General features: G+C 39.0%; 1 protein-coding gene across 3 annotated transcripts in view; it reads right to left on the bottom strand.

Annotated features, from left to right (window-relative positions):
• Positions 1-21815, bottom strand: part of FAM73A (family with sequence similarity 73 member A) — a 74804-nt gene that overhangs the window by 9165 nt on the left and 43824 nt on the right. For all 3 annotated transcript variants that reach the window (XM_006774664.2, XM_006774666.2, XM_006774665.2), the window contains exons 8-13: positions 20067-20167; positions 4887-5005; positions 4553-4625; positions 3670-3756; positions 2446-2544; positions 387-521 (exon numbers count right to left, since the gene is read on the bottom strand). In XM_006774664.2, coding sequence (XP_006774727.1) covers positions 387-521; positions 2446-2544; positions 3670-3756; positions 4553-4625; positions 4887-5005; positions 20067-20167 — 614 coding nt within the window. The remainder of the gene's footprint in view (positions 1-386; positions 522-2445; positions 2545-3669; positions 3757-4552; positions 4626-4886; positions 5006-20066; positions 20168-21815) is intronic.

The following is a 21815-nucleotide window of genomic DNA, read 5'->3' as shown; positions in this document are numbered from 1 at the left end:
TATATACATATATATATATATTTACTGTCTTTTGACTGCAACTGCTATATTTCAGGTTAGTCATGGCGCCATTACAGTTACAGACAATTTTTTGTTAGGTCCAAACTAGTCTGAAGCTTGAGGTATTTTGTTTTTGTTTTTATTTTTAAATCTAAAGAAACATTGGCTATTTCAGGTCAAGGCAAGGACTGATGGAAAAGCCAAAAAGGAAATTTCATCTGAAGACATATATTCTATACATCTGATCCCAATATCAAAGGATGAACTCACTGTCCACACTAGTCATTCTATAGATGATATACATGTAAACCTCATTAATCTTTCCAGTTCTGGCCATTTTTTCCATTAAATTTACATGGTTAAGAAAGAAAAAAAACACCACTTACAGTTTCTTTGAAGGACGAGTTTAGCCAGCGATTATTTACTACATTCTGTATGGATGTGGGTGGGTTTTCTAAATCTTCAAAGGAATCCATTAATATAAAATCCAGAACAACATCATAAAAATTTAGATTTTTCACCTGCATTAAATTATGAGTTAAAACAGAAATTACTATTATTACATAGATCTTAAATAAAATCTGAGTCAGGGCTTCAGACTCTATAACAGCTGAGTGCTTTTAGTTGAATCAGACTGTATCTCTGACAGAGAGAAAGAGGAGAGACCAATATGAAAACAACTCAACCCCAGAAATTACACTTCACATGACAGGTGTTCCTTCCTAGATCAAGTGAAATTAATCTTTCACTCTGTGCTAGCTCTCTGTTCCTGCTGTCATTATGGTATCCACAAAGCTCATTCTGCTTTGTCACTGAGTTATTGGTGTATCTGTCTTGCCCACAACATCATGAACCTCTTGCTCTTTCATTCATTCATGCATAATGTACCGGGTGCTCAGACTTCTAGAGTAAGCAAACCAGATGCTTAGTTTAGTGGGAAAAACAAACAGCAACAAATAATCCCACAAAAATACAATTATAAACTGTGATAAGGAGAGTAAAGGAAAAGTACATAGTACTATTAGAGGCTATGGTGGAGCTTCTAACCTAGATTGGATGTCACAGAGGGCTTTCTTCGGGGAGGCATCCAGGTACAGAAAACACCTTATCAAGGCCTTTGAGGTAAGAAGGAAAACAGTGATGTTGAGTCAAAGAAAATCACGGCAAGTGTGCTATGGCTCGCTATTGCAGAGAGCACAGAGGCATGAGGAGGAGGGGACAGCTCCTGCAGAGTATATGGCCCATGTTGATGACTTTGGATTTCATCTTCACGGTATCTTAGGGGGGTAGCGGAGGAAGAGAGATGGATGATTAGATTGTATTTTTTATAGACCATTTGGCAGCAATGTGGAGAGTAGAATGGAGAAAAGTAAGAGTGAATGCAGGGAGGGGAGGAGTAGGCAGGGAAGACTGAGGTAGCCCAGGAAAGCCTGTAGTTACTCAGGCTACAGTGGGGCTGGCAGGAATAGAGAAAATTTGAAGAAATTGAAAGATATTTAGAAGTTGAAACTGACAAAAAGCAAGAGAGGAATACGATAAAGTATGTGAGGACCAGGTCTCTGAAGGAGGTGTGAAGGAGGAGTCCCAGGTCTCTGGCCTGCACAACTGAATGGATGCCAATTCTTTCACTCAGTGAGGGAACACTGGAGAAGGAAAGATTATGCCTCTGTGTCTCTATACCTACTGTTTTCTCTGCCTAGAAAGCCTCTTACCCCTTGCAAACTCATTCTTTAAGCTCCCATTACAACAAAATGCTCCAGGCTCATCATGTACTTTCCCTATGCTGAGATCAGCATTTTTCCAGAATTCCCTGCAGTTGAGAGTAGAACTTAGAAGCCAAGATCTCTGTGCCCGTGAGGAGTCCTTTCTTTAAAGGTGTACCTGCTCCCAAACCCTCTCAGTCAACAGAGCTGGGAAGTACATATGTTTATATATATGCAAGCCTTTATATTTATTTCTATATCTATCTATATCTATTATAAACTATGAATTCACCCTATTAGCTCCAAGTCTAGCTCTAGCTTTTTATACCTCCCTTCTCCGACAGTAAGTAGCCTGGCTCCAATTATTCCCAATATATTGTTTGTTTGATCCTGTATATGTAGCCAAAACCCTGGTCCCAGTGAGCGGCCCATCTGAAACCCTCTCAGCACAGGCCACCACTACGGCCCTGCTAGGGCCTGCTCCTGACTTTCAGAAGGAAGCGAAGAAGGAAGGGAAGGAGGAAGGGAAGAGAAAGGCTTTTAAAAAAACAATATTTTTCAATTGTTGCCCCATGTATAAAGCCTATGGTTGCTATTGTTTATGTCTCTGCCATTACTACTACCACACAATTGGTTTTACTATCATTTAACAAGGACAAAAAAAAACCAGTGGCCTCAAATTATGCAAATATTATGTGTAAATAACCAAGGGGAATAAATATAAAAAAAAATTTGAACTTACTCCTTTAGCAGCAAGTTCCATTTCAGTACTATCCCAGTGATCAGTCTGTTCTAAAAAATAGATCATTTCATCAAAAACATCTTCAAACTTCTTTGGATTCTGCAGAAGAAAACATACTTTAATCCTAAACTCAACCTCATAACAAGGGTCAAGCCTGCAAAGCACAGGATTTACTCTTAAAGTCAATTTTTGCTAGATCTTCATTAGATTAGGTTACTGAGTTAAAATAAATTTTCAAGGTATACCATATTCATTTGGTTTAATATTTTGTTGCCCCAACATTTTGAAGAAGCCAAAACTGAGAACATCTGTAAAATGTCATAAGCAAAGTGCCTAATACTCAAACATGTATGCTTATTTAGGTCAGTCCTTAAGGTGAAAACTTGGTCATAGAAGATACCATCTAATGCTTTTGAGGCACTTCTACTCTTATAGCAGGAACTCTAGTTCAAACCACTTATCTGCCATGGGAACGCCAAAAAGCAACATAAAATTAACAGTGGGAATTGCAAGCTGTTAATATCTTTCATTTATTTTACACTTTGTAAAAAATTTGCATTCCCAATTATCATTTATTTAATCATCATAAGAATCCTCTGAAATAGGGTACCATAAATATAATTTTATTATTCAAATGATGGGATTGAGGTTCAAATAGATTGGGTCTAAAAGCTGGGTATTCAAACGGTTCAAGGAAAGCCTGTTTATTTTGGTTTTCTTCACCATCTGGACACACCTTGCATACAGAAGAGTGGTTCCTTATAGTTTTAATGAAGCTCTTTTCATTGGTTCTGACTCTTCCAGTCCCATGAAGATGAGTGAGAGGAAGAGGCAGCTCAATTTGCATTTTCAGATTTCTGAGATCTACATTATTTCCTGGAACCTTCTTACTGAACAGAATTAAGGGAGCTAAGAAAGAGGTATTCAAAATAATAATAGTAGTGATTGTTAGCAGATCTAATGATGATGCTCACCATGACATTCATAGATCTTACGGCAAATTGGGAATAATTTATGAGAAACAACTGGATCAAAACAGAGTGGGCTTTATACATAGAAAACAATTCAGCACAAGCAGAAAGCTATGCTCTTTGGGTTATTTATTTTATGTGAACCTTTGCAACTATCTACAAAAACTGTTTTTTCTATTAAAAATTAAATGCATTTTAATCATCAGTCCAACAGAAACAACTATGAAAATAACTTGCCAACAAAACAAGTTACCTTTCGTGCTTTCACAATTAACGCTGATAAAATTTTCCTTCCACTCTCAGCAAGGAATATCCTATTGGCTGTTTCTGAAAGAATAACCTGAAAAAATATCATCCCCCACACAAAGAAAAAAGAGACCTGTAATGAATTTGAATGGACACTTGATTGTATAGCACATCTAAGCACAAATAACCCTAATGCAGTTAATGCATTGTATGTGGCACTATTTCAGACCACAGAGAAAGCTCTAATTTACTAAAATAAAATGAGTTCTTGAAACCTATAATAAAAAAGATTAAAGGGAAATAAATCTGAATTTAAATTCTGTTCAATTTAATATTAGAAAGTCCAAAATAAATGGTACATAGCCCCAAATCATAAGAAAATAAAGATAATTTTGTTATTTAACAACCTTATTTCATTTTAGGAAACCAATAATTTTACAAATGATTCAAATAAAAAACGATCTAGAACACATACTAATTGGTAATTTTAAAAAGTTTTTTTTTTGTTTCTGACTCTCTCTCTCTCTCTCTCTCTCTCTCTCCCTTCCTCTCTGTAAAAAATCAATAAAATATATTTAAAAAAAATAAAAAAATAAAAATAAAAAGTAGGATTTTTATTTTAGGCAGCCATTTGTACACATCTGCAGCATCAAAATATCCTGTTTTGACAATGTAGGGTGGACTGGGAAGCCATGGGAGAGGACAATAACAAATGAAGCCAAACGAAGGGAAACAGGAGGCAGGAAACATAAACTTGGTGGACTTTACATTTGTCATCAGGAATAACAATAACAAGAGCAACGAGCTGTCCTGTTTATATGCGGCTGGACTCTATAGGATGGGGTGGGGTGAGTGGCTGGGTAAAGTCACTTAATGTTTAAAAATAATACCTGAAAAGCCTGTCGTATACAGTGAAGTTTGGCAAGAAAATCACTGTCTCCCAGGCACTCCAGCATTTCAGTTCTATGTAATAAACAGGGAGACAACTGTTACACTGCATTCAAGATCAAGGCTACTACAAATTTGGACTCAAACAAGGCTTAACCTCAGGAACTTAACATGAAACACATGTCTTTTCAATACTGACAAAATATGTAAAAAAGAATTTTTGAGCCTAAAAATATACTTTCCCCTATTCTCATTAACATTTTAAATAAATATCATACAAACATAGCAATAGTACCTTAATATTTTTCATAAGCATAAGCAAAACTGAAGTGGTACCTCAGCACTCTTGAGTAAATTTTTCCTTCTTCAACTAAATGCATGGCTTCTTCATAAAAAGGGCAGTGGCAAAGGGACTCCAGACTGTAAGAATGCCGGACTTCTCTGTGTTCTGCAAGCTAAGCATTACAGTGGGTTAGAACAGACTGCAATGATATAGGAAAAATACTATGAACAATAGAAAACCAGATCTCACTAACATCAAAATATACTCAAGTTGATTAAGCCATAAAAACTATTCAGTAAGATTTTAAAGCTATCATTTAGAATGATAAAGATAAAGAGCTTCCCAGACAAGAAAAAACTAGAGTTCATCACCACCAAATCAGTATTACAAGAAGTGTTAGAGTCTTCTTTAAGAAGATTTTAAAAAGGTAAAAAATATTAATAATAAAACGATAATAAGTACATATCTATTAACAATTACTTTAAATGCAAACAGATGAAATGCTCTAATCAAAAGACATATGGTGGCTGAATAGATAACAAAACAAGACCCTTACATATGATGTCTACAAGAAACTCACTTTAGATCGAAAGACAAACAGACTGAAAACAAAAGAATAGAAAAAGATATTTCAGAAAAATGGAAACAAAAAAACTGTGATAGTAATACTTATAGCAGACAAAATGGACTTTAAAATAAAAAATGTAAAGAGACAAAGAAGGACCCAGCAATTTCACTTCTGGCTATTTACCTGAAGAAACCCAAAGCACTAATTTGAAAAGACATATGCACCCATATATTCATTGCAGCATTATTTACAATAGCCAAAATATAAAAGCAATCTCAGTGTTCATCAATAGATGAGTGGATAAAGAAGCGGTGCATATATACAATGGAACAGGACTCAGCCATAAAAATAATGAAAACTTGCCATCTGCAATAACATGGATGGATCCAGAGGGTATTGTATTGATCAAAATAAGTCAGACAGAGACAAATGCCAGACAATTTCACTTACATGTGGAATCTATAAAACAAACAAAACACAACAAGCAGAGCAGAAACAGAATCATAAATACAGAGAACATTTTGACTGTTGTCAGATGGGAGGGGGGGATTAGGCAAATGGGAGGAAAAGGTGAAGGGATTTAGAAGTACAAATTGCACCGAAACCGGTTTGGCTCAGTGGATAGAGCGTCGGCCTGCGAACTGAAAGGTCCCAGGTTCGATTCCGGTCAAGGGCATGTACCAGGGTTGCAGGCACATCCCCAGTAGATGTGCAGGAGGCAGCTGATCGATGTTTCTAACTCTCATCTCTCTCCCTTCCTCTCTGTAAAAAATCAATAAAATATATTTTTTTTTTAAAAAGAAAGAATCCTAAGAATACAAATTGGTAGTTATAAAATAGTCATGGGGATATAAAGTACAGTATAAGGAATCCTGTATAATAAAAGGCCAATATTCAAATAGACTGAACGGCAGAACAACTGAACAGCCAGTCGCTATGACATGCACTGACCACCAGGGGGTGCGTGCAGAACATGGTGGGTGTCGGCAGCAGGCAGCAGAGCATGGAACATGATGGGCATTGGCCATGGTGGGATGGTGGAGCAGGTGAACTGAGGTGCCAGACCAAGGCGGGGAGTGCCTGTCACTGTCATTGGGGCAAGCCTCTGGTGGTTACTGAAAATTCTTTGCTCCCAGGTGCTGCGGTCCCGCCTGGTGCTCGCACCTGCTGCCGATGCCGAAGCTGCTGCTTGCACATGCTGCCAGCGCCTGGCACCGGTCCTGATTGCTTGGTGCCATCAGTGGGTGCGAGCAGCAGCTGCCAGCCCTGATCACCCCTCAGGGCTTCTCCCCCTCCCCTGGCTCCCACGCACCACGGTCCCACCTGGCACTCACACCTGCTGCCAGTTTAAAGAATACCTTTCAGCATTTCATATAATACTGGTTTGGTGGTGATGAACTCCTTTAGCTTTTCCTTATCTGTGAAGCTCTTTATCTGACCTTCAATTCTGAATAATAGCTTCACTGGGGGCACCGGCCCAAATTGCTCCATACCATCAGCAGGTGTAAGCGGGGCTGGCGCCATCAGTGCGTGGGAGCAGCGGCTTTGGGAGCAAGGCTGCTGGCAGACAGGGGACCTGGGGCTGTGGTGGGAGGGACCAGGCATGGACACGGAGGATGAGCCGAGACCAACCCCTGTGCCCATCACAGCCTCGCAGCCCACGGTTCTTTCAAGGTGCACGATTTCATGCACTGGGCCCCTACTATAGTCAGTGATATTGTAATAACTATGTATGGTGTTAGATGGGTACTGGATTTATCGGGGTGATCATTTCGTAAGTTATACAAATGTCTAATCATGATGTTGTACATCTAAGACTAATATAATACTGCACATCACCTATAATTTAATTTTTTTAATTAAAAAAAAAAAAGAACATCAAGGTCAACCAGAGATGACAGGTTAGGAAATTCTAAGCTTTTTCCTGCACACATGCATAGCCCTGCCATGTTTGTGGCTTTCTAGATTCCCAGAAATATCCTGGAGCTTTTCAAAAACCCCTATAAACATCTCATGGCCCAATGTTTTTTTTTAAGTGTTTTGGTCAGCCTCTTGTTAGCCCTACCTGGTATCATCAGCTCAGTCAGCTGCAATGTTAAACAATTATAGGGACAGAACTCTTTGTATAGAGCAAGCTCTAAGTTAGGTCAAATAAAAGACAAGTCTTGAGAATGGAGCTCTGCAAGTCAAATAGTGACAATTCTCTAGGGATGGGGCTTTTGAGAAGCTTCAAGGCCACTAAGTTTCTTCCAGTGGCTGCTGAGCCTCTGCTTTCAAAGTTACCATAGTTGTGAGACTGTTGGTTTTTCAGACTACTGTGAAGAAAGAGATGGCAAAAAAGCAAGTTAAGTATCCACAAAGCTCACTATTCTTAAGGAGATTCAGCCATTTGTCTTGAACAATGCTCCTTGAATCTTTACAAGTATTTCATTAATTTTCAGAGTTCTAAAAATTATTATTTTGAAAAGTTTTGCTAATGCTTTTATGCTTTTGTGGAGATGTTTAGAGGTATTTACTACTCTAGCAGTATTTCTCCATGCTGTAATTCATATTCACACATCGCTGTGCTAAATGCCTGACCTGATTATCTCATTTACTCTTTCCAATAACTCATAAAGTAGATACTTTTATCATCAACATTTTACAGATAAAGAAACAGAGGTTTAGATTAGAGGCACATGTCCCAAGTCCCACAACTAAATAGAAGTTAAAATTAAGTCCAGGCATTTATACCAGAGTTTATACTCCTTTTTTTTTTTTTTAAGATTTTGTATTGATTTTTAGAGCGAGAGGGAGAGAGAGAGAAAGGAACATCAATGTAAGAATGAAACATTGACTGCCTACCTCTGCACACCCCCTACTGGGGATCAAGCTCTAACCAGGAATCAAATCTGCAACCTCGGTGCACGGAATGATGCCCAACCAACTGAGCTACACCGGCCAAGGCTATACTCTTATATATCAAACTGTACTCTCCTATCAGCTCTTTCCAGAAAGCCAAGGAAGAAAAAGTTTAAGCATCAACATTATTTAAGATAGTATAAATATGACTATTAGACCAGAAGCAAAAGGGAAAAAAAGGTAAATGGAGATAATGTCTGACATCATGTATTTTCTGCTTTTAAGTAGTATTTCCCTTCATAGTTTAAGGAAAATATATTATGCTACTGGGAAGTGTTTGAGGTTAAAAAAAAAAAAAAAAACCCACAAAACCTAACAGGTTTTAAAAAAATAACTTATAATGAAAATTTTTTAGATATTAAATAGTTTAAAGTTTTGAACCACTGTCAAAACAAATAGAAGCTATGTACACCTACCAGTAGGAAAAAATTCTGAGGAAACTGGAGCTCCAATTAAACTCTCCACATAAAATAATTCATACTAATAAGAAGTGAACAAATCCAACAAGATTCCAGAGTCAAGTCTTGATTTATTGGTCTACCTTGCTTATTTGTTGGTTTGGCTGAGGTGATCATTTAACTAGGTCTCTTAAAATAGGCTTGCAGCTGTGAAAATACATCATATTGAAGATTTGACACTGGATAACATTATCATCAACTCTCCCTAAGAGACAGTAACTCAGAAACATGTATTTAAATAATGAATCTTGAGGGTTTTTTTTACAGCAAAAAGCAAATCTAAAACAATGGCTTAAATTCTCATTTTAGAATATAGTTTCTAGGAAGGATTTTTTACAAAATTTCCAAAAACTTTTTGAAAGGCTTCCGAAAAAGATTAAGATTTTACTAGAGCTGAGATGTGTCTTCTGAAGCACAGTCTGTAACATGGTTTAAATGGGCAATTTACCATGAAAAGGGGTTCTTTATTTTCTAGCTGAAACTTTTGAAATGTCCTTTATTTCCAAGTCATTCTTCCCTCAAAAGTGTACATTTCAAGAACTTATTTAAAATTTTTCAAACAGAAAAGTAGTACTATATTGGTTTCCATCAAAGCACCATCCCACTTTATTAGTTATCTCCCATAGTTCATAAGTATCATAAAATGTCCATGTAAGGAATCAAACAAGTCAATAACAACAACAGCAGCAATAAAAACAGATAAAACCCAAAGATGTACCAACGAGTACAAACAATGTTTTGGAATTCGCTCAAGATTTCAAACACCCTAAATTACTTCTCCCTTTCCTCCATGAGGTGCAAGAGGGGCTGACCCTCATCTTCCTTAGCAAGCAATAATTGTGCTGAATGTAAGGTAATATGTTTTAAAGCCTTTATATTTTTAAAAGTCTCTGAACAAACATAAAAGAAATGTCAAAAGTCTCAAAACTAGTATGGGTCATGAAATAGGCTAAGTTCCATTTTAATGTGGACTATTTCTTACATGTTTATGTTTTCCTTTAAGATCAACCACCTAAAATTACAAATAGAACTTACTAGTACAGTTAAAGAAAGCTGGATAACTATATACCATATCTTACTAATAGAAAAGAAAATAACAATAACTCCAAAGTGGCCCTCAATGATTCTCTCTTCCCGGTAATGTCTCATTCCATGCTGAACAGGACTAACATGTGTAACCGATAGGATACTGTAGGAATGAAAGTGTGTGATTTCTGAGGCGAGATCATAATAGTCACTGCTCCCATCTCGCTCTCTTTTGGATCTCTTCCTCTGGGGGAAGCGAGATGCCTGCCATGTTGTGAAAACACTCAAGCAGTCCTACAGAAAAGTCCACGTGGTGAGCAAGTTAGGTTTTCTGCCTTAGGTAGCACCAACATGCCATTCATGTAAATGAGCTATCTTGGGAACAGATTCTCCAGCCCCAGTTAAGCCTTCAGATGACTGTATCCCAGCCAACATACTTCAGATGGGCTACCCAGCCAGTGTGGCTCAACCTATGAACCAGGAGGTCACAGTTCAATTCTTGGTCAAGGCACATGCCTGAGTGCGGGATCCATCCCCAGTAGGGGGCATGCAGGAGGCAGCCAATCAATCATTCCCTTTCCCTTCCTCTCTGAAAACAATAAAAATATATTTTTTAAAAAAGAAAAGAAAAATGGTGGGCTGCTTTGGATAGGCACGTTCAGTCTAAGAGTCCTCCTTATTTTATATATGCGACTTCAGAATTAAATACCTAAACAACAGGCTCCCTGGATTAGCCCTTAGGGCTCAGTTCTCACAGGACTAACTGTAAGGCCCAAGATCCAGAAAACCAGCCCACAAACCTTAAATTTTAAGAAGGTACCTCCTAAAACACTTGTGCCTCCACTAACCCCAACTGTGGAGGCCTCAGGATTTAATCTAATCTAGATTAAGACAAAGACATGTACCTCTGCCTGACAATCTCCAAATTAGGGCGCAGGGTCTCACTCTCAAGAACGCCAAGGGCAGGCCCCTCAGCCTCAGCACCAGCCCCAAGCCCGCACCTGAATTTAATTATTGTTTTAAGACACTACATTTTGGGTAATTTATTAAACAGCAACAAATAACTAATAGTGGAAACCATACTAAGAGCAACAAAAAGACACACAAATTTCCCCAAACTGGAAAGCAAATGCAAGTGTGTGGACAGATGAAATAGATGAGGAAGCCACGATCTAGAATAAATTCAGGAGGAAATATATTTGTTGAGGGTAGACATTTGCTACCCTATCAAATCCCTATCAAAACATCAATCAGCTGCCTCCTGCAGCAGCCTTAAACAGCACCAGGCCTGAAGTTGGCAGGTGTGAGAGCAGGATTGAAGAAGAGGGACTGAAAATGGGAGATGAGACAAAAGTCTGTAGTAGTCCCACATCTCATTCTACTCTCTGTCCCTTCCCCTCCATCCCTGAATAGGAAGGCAGCTTGTAAAAAAAAAAAAAAAAAATTCAACCAAAAATTATTAAAGCTGCCTGGAGAGAGTAAATTGGCTAGGGTGAGTGATGGCCCCGCCCACAATAAGACCCTCTGCATTCTGTATCCAGGTGCACCCTGCCTGCTGGGCTATTTCCAGAACATTAATCCTAAAGAAAAGCCTGCCAATTAACACACCTCAAAGAAGTAAATGAGCCCCATTTGCTCTCTTGTTCACCTTTTTGTGGGAAAAACAAACAAAAAACACTGAAAACCTACACAATCTACCTAAGAAAATCAATCCAGTCACCAAGTACACTTTCAAAGTTGAGAGAAAAAAAAACAACTGTCAGCACAAGAAAGCCCAAGATAAACAGACAAAACTGACTCCAGAGGAAGTAAGATAATTCAAGAAATAGAAATTTGCAATGGCAGATATAACCCTCTCTTTTCAGATTATGATTATTCTAAATGTTTATCCTTGTCTCGTTGTATATTATTGTTAGTGTATCATTTTGGATTGGTATAAAGTGCTAGCAAGTCAAAGGGGGGTAGCAAAAGCTTTCATTAGTAGACACATTTGAATTATCCTATACTAGAGGCCCAGTGCATGAAATTTGTGTGTGTGTGTGGGGGGGGGGGGCCCTCAACCTGGCCTGCATCCTCTCGCAGTCCGGGACCCCTTGGGGGATGTCCGACTGCCAGACATCCCTCTTGCAGTCCAGGGCTCTCGCTGTCCGGGAACCCTTGCTCCTTACCACCCACCTGCAGCGGAGGTGGGAGAGGCTCCCGCCACCACTGCTGCACAAGCCAGCCGTGAGCCCAGCTTCTGGCTGAGCAGCGCTCGCCCTGTGGGAGCGCACTGACCACCAGGGGGCAGCTCCTGCATTGAGCATCTGCCCCCTGGTGGTCAGTGCATGTCATAGTGACTGGTTGTTCTGCCATTCGGTTGATTTGCATATTAGGGTTTTATTATATAGGGTGGCAGCTGAATCCACTGATCCCTGTAGCGAAATGGGCCTAAGACAGCAGGCAAACACCCCCCAAGGGGTCCTGGACTGCGAGAGGGCACAGGTCGGGCTAAGGGACCCCTCCAGTGCATGAAATTTCATGCACTGGGCCTCTGGTAAGAAATAAAATTTTCTCTTTAAAGAGCAACATTCAAAAAAAGAGCCCCCTACAATTTATGTATGTGTTAACACATACATACCTTAAGGACGGGTAATTCTAAGAAAAATGAAATCTAAAGCTAAAAATTGCTCTCTGTAATATTAGTTTCTGCCTATTAAATGACAATCTCTTTAACAGATGGTTGAGTTAGGAGAGTGGTATCCTAACATTGAAAAGACTTTTCAGAATATGAAAACATGCTAAGTGAAATAACGTCAAATACAAGAAATCACATATTGTATAAGTCTATTTATATGAATTGTCCAGAATAGGCAAATTCATGGAGACAGAAGGTGGCAACCAGTAGTTGCCAAGAGCTGGGTGGGGGAAGGGAAGTGTTAGATGAGAAGAGGGAGTAATTACTAGTAGAGTTTCTTTTTAGAGTGATGAAAATATTATAAAATTAGAAAGTGGTACTAGTTGTACAACTCTGTGAATATACTAAAAACCACTGAATTATATACTTTAAAAGAGTAGGTTTTATAGTATTAGAATTATATCTCAATAAAACTATTATTTTAAAAATAGACTTTACAGAGAAAAAAGGCTGTAGTTCCAAACCAATGTTTGGCAAAGCTTATATAGGAAAATCCTGTTAATCACTTTCACGAATGACTGACCAGGCTTAGAGAAAAGCCTATGCCAGAACTTATTTTAATCTAAAGAGGCAAGAATTTCTGGTAATTCTGAATAAAGCTTCCAAATGATCACAAACTTTAACTTCCCAAGCAGTTCTGATATTATTTTCTTACTAACTTTCTTCATTAAAGTAGTTTTTCCTAATTTAAGGGCTTGGCATATAGTAAATGCAATTAAAAATAATTTAACAAACATTTCTTAGTAAAGAATTTATCTTGGATCACATTCTGAGATCATACATTTATACCCTAGAAGCATTCCTTGGATGTTTCTCAGACATCAAGTCCTTCTTGTGGTATTCATGCATTTTGTTTTCCATAAGGATTTTTAAAATATATATTTTATTGATTTTTCACAGAGAGGAAGGGAGAGAGAGAGAGAGTTAGAAACACCGATGAGAGAGAAACATCGATCAGCTGCCTCCTGCACACAACCCAATGGGGATGTGCCCGCAACCAAGGTACATGCCCTTGACCGGAATCGAACCTGGGACCCTTCAGTCCGCAGGCTGACGCTCTATCCACTGAGCCAAACCAGTTAGGGCTTCCATAAGGATTTTTAAAAATATGTATCAAACCTTTTGTGACTTATAATAAATTCAAAGTACAATGAACACTTGTCAAATTTTTTTTAAGTTGTACATTATAAAGAAACTTTAGAGCAATTAGGTATATTGTTCTTCCTAGGGGGAAAAATGCAATTATTCTCCCTGTAAACCATCAAGGAATTAAGCATCTACAGAACATAAAGATAAAAAGCATTTGACAAAATACATCCTTTTATGATAAAAACTCTTAACATTTTAGGCATCGAAGGAATGTACCTCAATACGATAAAAGCCATATATCACTAGCCCACAGCTAACATACTCAGTGGTGAAAGGTTGAAAGCTTTTCTTCTAACAGGAACAAGACAAAAGTGCTCACTTTCACCACTCCTATTCAGTACAGTACCGGGAGTCTTAGCCAGAAGTATCAGGTAAGAAAAACAAAAAAGCATTCAAATTCAAAAGAAAGAAGTAAAATTCTCAGCACATGATATGATCTTATACAAAGAAAATCCTAAAGATTCCACCAAAACCATTAGAACTAATAAATAAATTCAGTAAAGTTGCAGGATACAAAATCAATATACAAAACTCAGTTGTATCTCTAGACACTAACAATAATCAGAAAGAGAAATTAAGAAAACAATCCCATTGATAATAGCTTCCAAAAAATACTTAGTAATAAATATAAGTAAGGAGGTGAAAAATCTGTACACTGAAAACTGTTAAAATGAAGAAACTGAAAAAGACAAATAGATGGAAGATATCACATATTCATGGATCAGAATAATTAATATTGTCAAAATATCCATATTACCTAAAGCCATCTATAAATTCATTGTAATCCCTATCAAAATTCCAATGGCATTTTTTCACAGAAACAGAAAAAAAAAATCCTAAAATTTATATGGAGCCACAAAAGCCCCCAAAGAGGCAAAGCAATCCTGAGCAAAACAAAACTTGAGACATCACACTTCCTGATTTCAAACTGTATTACAAAGCTACAGTAACCATACAGTAGTCTACTGACATAAAAATAGACACAGAGACCAATGGAACAGACTCGAGAGCCCCAGAAATAAACCCTTGTAATAAAGTCGATCAATATCAGACAAGGGAGCCAGAATACTAACAGGGAAAGAATAACCTCGTCGCTATGCTGGCAGAATTGGAGAACCACATGTAGAAGAATTAAAATGAATCCCTAACTTACATCACTCAACAAATATTAACTCAAAATGGAGTAAAGACTAAACATAAGACCTGAAACCAAAAAACTCCTAAAAGAAACATAGGGGAAAAACTCATTGACACTGGTAAAAAAAAAAGCTCCTTGACAATAATTGTTTGGATCTGACCACAAAAGCACACATAACAAAAGCAAAAATAGCCCTGACCGGTTTGGCTCAGTGAATAGAGTGTCGGCCTGCGGACTGGAGGGTCCCAGGTTCGATTCCGGTCAAGGGCATGTACCTTGGTTGCGGGCACATTCCCAGTAGTGGGTGTGCAGGAGGCAGCTGATCGATGTTTCTCTCTCATCGATGTTTCGAACTCTCTATCCCTCTCCCTTCCTCTCTGTAAAATATCAATAAAATATATATATTTTTTAAAAAGCAAAAATAAACAAGTGAGACTGTATCAAAGTAAAAAACTTCTGCACAGCAAAAGAAACAACAAAAAGAGATGGCAACTTACGAAATGAAGGAAAATATTTGCAAACCATCTATCTGATAAGCAGTTAATATCTAAGGATCTCATACAACTGAATAGCAAAGACAAAGAAACTCAATCTAATTTTAAAAATGGACAGAGGGTCCTGGCCAGGTTGCTCAATTGGTTGGAGCATCGTCCTGTACACCAACGGATTGCAGGTTCAATTCTTGGTCAAGGCACATACGCAGGTTGCGGTTCAATCCCCAGTTGGGGTGTGAACGAGAGGCAACTGATCAATGTTTTTCTCTCACATTGACATTTCTCTCTCCCCTTTTCTCTCTCTCTAAAATACATAAAAACACATGCTCCAATGAGGATTTTTTTTAAGAATATATTTTTATTGATTTCAGAGAGAAAGGGAGAGGGAGGAAGAGATAGAAACATCAATGATGAGAGAGCATCATCAATCGGCTGTCTCCTGCACACCCGCATTGGGGATTGGGCCCACAACTCCAACATGTGCCCTGACCACGAATTGAACCGTGACATCCTGCCTCATAGGTCAATGCTCAACCATTGAGCAACACCAGCAGGGCTCCCATGAGGATTTAAAAAAAAGGACAGAGGACCTGAATAAACATTTTTCCAGAGAAGATACAAATGGCCAAATAAGTGCAATAAGGGTTGCTCAGCATCAGTAATCATCAGTGAGATGTAAATCAAAACCAAAAAGAGATACCACTCAGAATGGCCATTATAAAAAAGATAAGAGATAACAAATGTTGGTGAAGATTTGAGGAAAAGGGAACTCTTTTGCACTGTGGGCGGGAATGTAAATTAGTATAGCTACTATGAAAACAATATGGAGGTTGCTCAAAAAAGTAAAAATAGAACTACTGTGTCCCATGGGACTACTGTGTCCAGCAGTCCCATTTCTGGGTATATATCCAAAGGAAATAAAATCACTATATTAAGATATCTGTACTGATAGCCTATGTACATTGCAACATTTTATTTTTTTATTTTTAAATATATTTAATTGATTTTTTACAGAGAGGAAGGGAGAGGGAGAAGGAGAGGGAGCTAGAAACATCGATGAGAGAGAAACATCAATCAGCTGCCTCCTACACACCTCCCACAGGGGATGTGCCCACAACCAAGGTACATGCCCTTGACCGGAATCGAACCTGGGACCCTTGAGTCCGCAGGCCGACGCTCTATCCACTGAGCCAAACTGGTCAGGGCTACATTGCAACATTTTAAAAAATAACCAAGATATGGAAACAGTTTAAGTGTCCATCATGGATGAATAGATAAAGAAGATGCAATATATAGTATATGTACAATGAAATATTCATCCATGAGAAAGAAGAAAATCCTGCCACTTGCAACAATATGGAAGAATGGATGAAACTCGAAGGCATTATGCTAAATGAAATAAATCAGACAAGAAAGACAAATAATGTATGGCATCACTCACACGTGAAATGAAAAAAGGCCAAAAACAAAACAAACAAACAACAGAAAAAGGCCAGCCTCATAGAAACAGAGAGTAGAATGGTGGTTGCAAGGGGCTGAGGGGTGGGGGAAATGAGATATTGGTCAAAGGGTGTAAACCTCTGGTGAGAAGATAAATAAGTTCTGGGAATCTAATGGCAACTATCCTATCTAATAAATACAAAAGGGTAATTAACTGTCCCTCCACTACGCTTCCCATTGGCTAGTCAGCGAGATATGTAAATTAACTGGCAACCAAGATGGCGGTCGGCAGCCACACAGCTGAAGCGAACATGAGGCTTGCTTGCTCCAGTGATGGAGGAAGCCAAGGTTCCCCGCCTGCTGCAGCCTGCCTCTGAGATCCAAAAGCAACACAGTTTCAATTATAGAAGCCAAACAAACCCCAGATACCTGCTTTCAGCCAGCCGCGGCCTCAGAGCTGGGAGCGCCAGTGAAGGCAACAGAGTTTCAATTATAGAAGGTAAATAAATCCCAGAATAAAGAAAAAAAGGAGAGGCTGGGAGCTTCAGTCACCCACCAGCCTGAAAACAGTCCTCAGTCCCTCACCCAGGTTGGCCAGGCACCCCAGTGGGGACCCCCACCCGAAAATGGGTGTGACCAGCTGCAAATAGCCATCAGCCCCTCACCCAGGCTGGCCAGGCACCCAAGCTGGACCCCCACCCTGATCCGGGACACCATTCAGGACAAACCAGCTGGCCCCCACCCGTGCACCAGGCCTCTATCCTATATAGTAAAAGGGTAATATGCAAACTGACCCTAACAGCAGAAAGACTGGAAATGACTGGTCACTATGACACACACTGACCACCAGCGGGTAGAGGCTCAATGCAGGAGCTGCCCTCTGGTGGTCAGTGCGCTCCCACATGGGGAGTTCTGCTCAGCCACAAGCCAGGCTGATGGCTGCCAGTACAGAGGTGGTGGTGGGAGCCTCTCCCGCCTCCTCAGCAGCACTAAGGATGTCTGACTGCAGCTTAGGTCTGCTGCCCGCTGGCAAGTAGAAATCCCCCGAGGGCTGCTAGAGGGATGTCTGATTGCCAGCTTAGGCCCAATCCCCCCGAGCAGCAGGCCTAAGCCAGCAGGTGGTCATCCCCCGAGGGGTCCCAGACTGCGAGAGGGCACAGGCCGGGCTGAGGGACTCCCCCCAAGTGCACAAATTTTTGTGCACTGGGCCTCTAGTCCTATATAATAAAAGCCTAATATACAAATCCACCAAACAATGGGATGACCGGTCGCTGTGGCGTGCACTGACCACATGGGATGCTCAACACAGGAGCTGCCTCCAGCCGGAGGCCCCAGGCCAGCCAAGGCAGGTACAAGCAGGGGCCCCCCCTTGCCCTGCCCCGGTTGCCCCACAGAGGGAGGCAACCGGTGGTGGGGGGCAGGGCCAGCAAGCAGGCAACGCCAGGCCAGCCAAGGTGGGTGCCAGTGGGGGCCCCCTGATCACCCCGCTGGTTGCCCCAGATTGGCCCTGATCACCAGCCAGGCCTAGGGATCCTACCAGTGCACGAATTTCGTGCACCGGGCCTCTAGTAGCTAATAAAACTGTATTATATATTTAAAAGTTGCTAAGAGAGTAGATAGATCTTAAATGTTCTCACCATACACACACACAAAAAGGTAATTATGTGAGGTGATGAAGGTGGTAACCAACCTCATTGTGGTAATTACTTTGCAATACATGTGTATTAAATCATCACACTGTACACTTTAAACTTACCCAATGTTATATGTCAATTATATCTCAATAAAGCTGGAAAAAAACATTTTAAAAAAGAACAGAAAGATAAGCCTGTCTATATCAAATAGCAAAGGAAAAGGAAACAGCTTTTCCATAAAACAAATAGGTATATTCTGTCTATTGGAAACTTACATGTAAAAAATATAAGAAAAAAATGTAAATAATTCAAGAGATGATACTGTAAGCTGCAGTGAGAATATACATACACAGAAACATCTTGAGAGGATGAAATATTATGGTCAGAAGAGATTGTAAAAAGGCAGAATCAAGGCTTAGGGCCCAGGATATTAGGTAGAATACCTAAAGTTTTCCACACTACAGCATGAATTCAATTACAGAAGTGTGATACTATTTATATTTTTAAAACAGCATTAATATCCAAAATCTATCATAAAAATGAAATTATTCTAAGATAAAACTGCCTATTGGTGATTTTTAAACCTGTTTTAAGTAGAAAAAAATTACAAAAAGATGATCACGCCGAGACCGGTTTGGCTCAGTGGATAGAGCGTCGGCCTGGGGACTGAGAGGTCCCAGGTTCGATTCCGGTCAAGGGCATGTGCCTTGGTTGCGGGCACATCCCCAGTGTGGGGTGTGTAGGAGGCAGCTGGTCGATGTTTCTCTCTCATTGATGTTTCTGGCTCTCTATCTCTCTCCTTTCCTCTCTGTAAAAACTCAATAAAATATATTTAAAAAAAAAAAAAAAAAGATGATCACTTTGTAAGCATTCTCTTTTGATACAAAATTTAAATCTCAGTAGATAACAAATTATCCATAAATTTATAATTCAGTGATCATTATTTATACGTTTGTGAACTTTTATCAAGTCTTTTTTTCTCTGCCTAAATAATTAAATAACACACACGTTTTTCTTTCTTTTCTATTGTAAAATCACAATCATACTCTCTACATACTACCCTTTTCACTTAATACATGTTCCCATGTCATTAAAAATGATTAGGGACATGTTTATGCCATTATAATATTTCAAAATTATGGATAATTTAGCATTAAACTGTTTCCAGTTTTTCATTATTATTAAAATGCCAAAGTGAATGTTTTTATATATAAATCTTTGCATCTAATCACTTCAGAAGTATGATTTCTGAGCTAAAAAATCTGAACTATTTTAAGAATCTTGATATAAGGTCAATTGCTTTCCATAATCCATGCAGGGGTCCTCAAACTTTTTAAACAGGGGGCCAGTTCACTGTCCCTCAGACTGTTGGAGGGCCGGACTATATTTTAAAAAAAAACTATGAACAAATTCCTATGCACACTGCACATATCTTATTTTGAAGTAAAAAAACAAAACGGGAACAAATACAATATTTATTTGCATGTGGCCCGCGGGCCGTAGTTTGAGGACCCCTGACCCATAGTATATAAAAGAGCCTATTTAAAGTATGTGTTTACATGTCCACCTCTGTACAGAGATTATGAGCTCCTGTGAGAACTTTCACTCATGCTATATTCATCTTTGTATCCTGGTATCTACCACGTGCTAAATAAATGGCTACTGAACTAAATTACAGCACAATGGCAAAACTGTACTCTCCAGCTGGCAAAGAATGCGAATCCTCATTAGGAACACAAATGACCTACCTCTGCTGCTGAAGCAAAGGAATCGGTTGAAGCAACGCTCAAGGTGTCTCGAAGGCCACAGTCGTCCACATTCCCCCTCACAGTAATATCTGTATCTTTATCTTAAAAGTAAAAGATGAAAGGTTTATTTATTCTCAACGTGTGGGTCACGACCATCGGAAAACACATATAGCATATCAGATATTTACATTACGATTCATAACAGTAGCAAAAGTACAGCTATGAAGTAGCAACGAAAATAATTTTATGGTTAGGGGTCACCACAACATGAGGAAGTGTATTAAAGGGTCGCGGCATTAGGAAGGTTGAGAACCACTGGTTTAGAACCTGATATTCCTTGTCACTACCACATTTTATTTCTTTTTCTTTATTTACTCCAGTCTTTCTTTTGATAGACTATCGGTATCTAAAAGGAAAATAATACAGCCCAGCCGGTGGCTCAGTGGTTGAGTGTCAACCCATGAACTAGGAGGTCACGGTTCGATTCCTTGTCAGGGCACAAGCCTGGATTTCAGGCTCAGTCCCCAGTAGTGAAGCAGCTGGTCCATGATTCTCTCTCATCATTGATGTTTCTATCTCCCCCCCTCTCCCTTCTCTGAAATCAAGAAAAAAACAAAACAAAACTTGGCCAATATTTTTTAAAAAGTTTAAAAAGGAAAATAATACAAATCAATGGAACGTAATCTGAGAAGACTCTCAAAGTTGATTCACTGTTTAACTGATGCTGAAACACTGCCAAGCAGAGAACAAAGTGCTATAAAGTTGACATTTTTGCTTTAACAAGGGATTAAACTGTATTATGGATTAAAATTTTTTGAGTATATAATAAATTGGTATATAATAACTGGAGTTGGATAATTTACATGGTAAAATCAGCATACACCAAAGACAGTTTGAAAGAGAGCAATTTAGAACTGGTAGGTTCATTCAAATTAAAAGAATTATTAACATAAAATGTTGCCTGTTTATCAGTTGTGATAAGCTGATTAACTATAACAATTCCAATAAGATATCTCTGAGTTCTCTTGCTCTTTAAGGCCACTTGAAAACACTAAAAGGCAAAAATGATGAGATAGATCTAGGTCACTCACACTTACTATGCTTACCTGAGGGTCAAATATAACTGCTCCAATGATTTTAAAGGGCTAAAAAGTTTAAATACATTTGAAAATAGTCAATGTCTTGACAGGCTACCTATTAGCAATACACAACATTGGGAATGTGGATGCCAACATCTTCACATACTATCATCAGTAATCTGTTAACATTAAATTTTAAAAGAATATTGTGCTTGCTTACAGATGTGACAAGACTAGCAAGTAAATGACATGCTTCAAAATTTATCACAAGTATGAAAAAGAAAACAACAAAATATATTTAGACTTTTCTTATTTTTATTCTCAAGCTGTTAATTTTGTCAGAAACTTTATCGTTTTTAAAAAGAAACCAGAGAGAGAAACCAAGATGGCAGCATAGGTAAACACCGGAGTTTGCTGCCTTGAACAACCACTTCAAAAATACAACTAAAAGACGGAACGGACATCATCCAGAATCACAGGAAGGCTGGCTGAATGGAAGTTCTACAACTAGGAGGAAAGAGAAAAACATACTGAGACTCAGAGGAGGCGCAGTGCTGAAGTAAAATACTAAGGTGCAGAGCGCATGCAGAGCGGGCTGGCAGTTGAGGGCGTGGTTGTCATTTTCAATCAGGAGGGAGTCTCAGGCTCTGAGCTCCAGTTCCGGGTGAGT

The sequence above is a fragment of the Myotis davidii genome, unplaced genomic scaffold (assembly GCF_000327345.1).
Source record: "Myotis davidii unplaced genomic scaffold, ASM32734v1 scaffold248, whole genome shotgun sequence".
In the NCBI taxonomy this organism is placed as follows: Eukaryota; Metazoa; Chordata; class Mammalia; order Chiroptera; family Vespertilionidae; genus Myotis; species Myotis davidii.
This window is presented reverse-complemented; position numbering and strand designations above follow the sequence as displayed.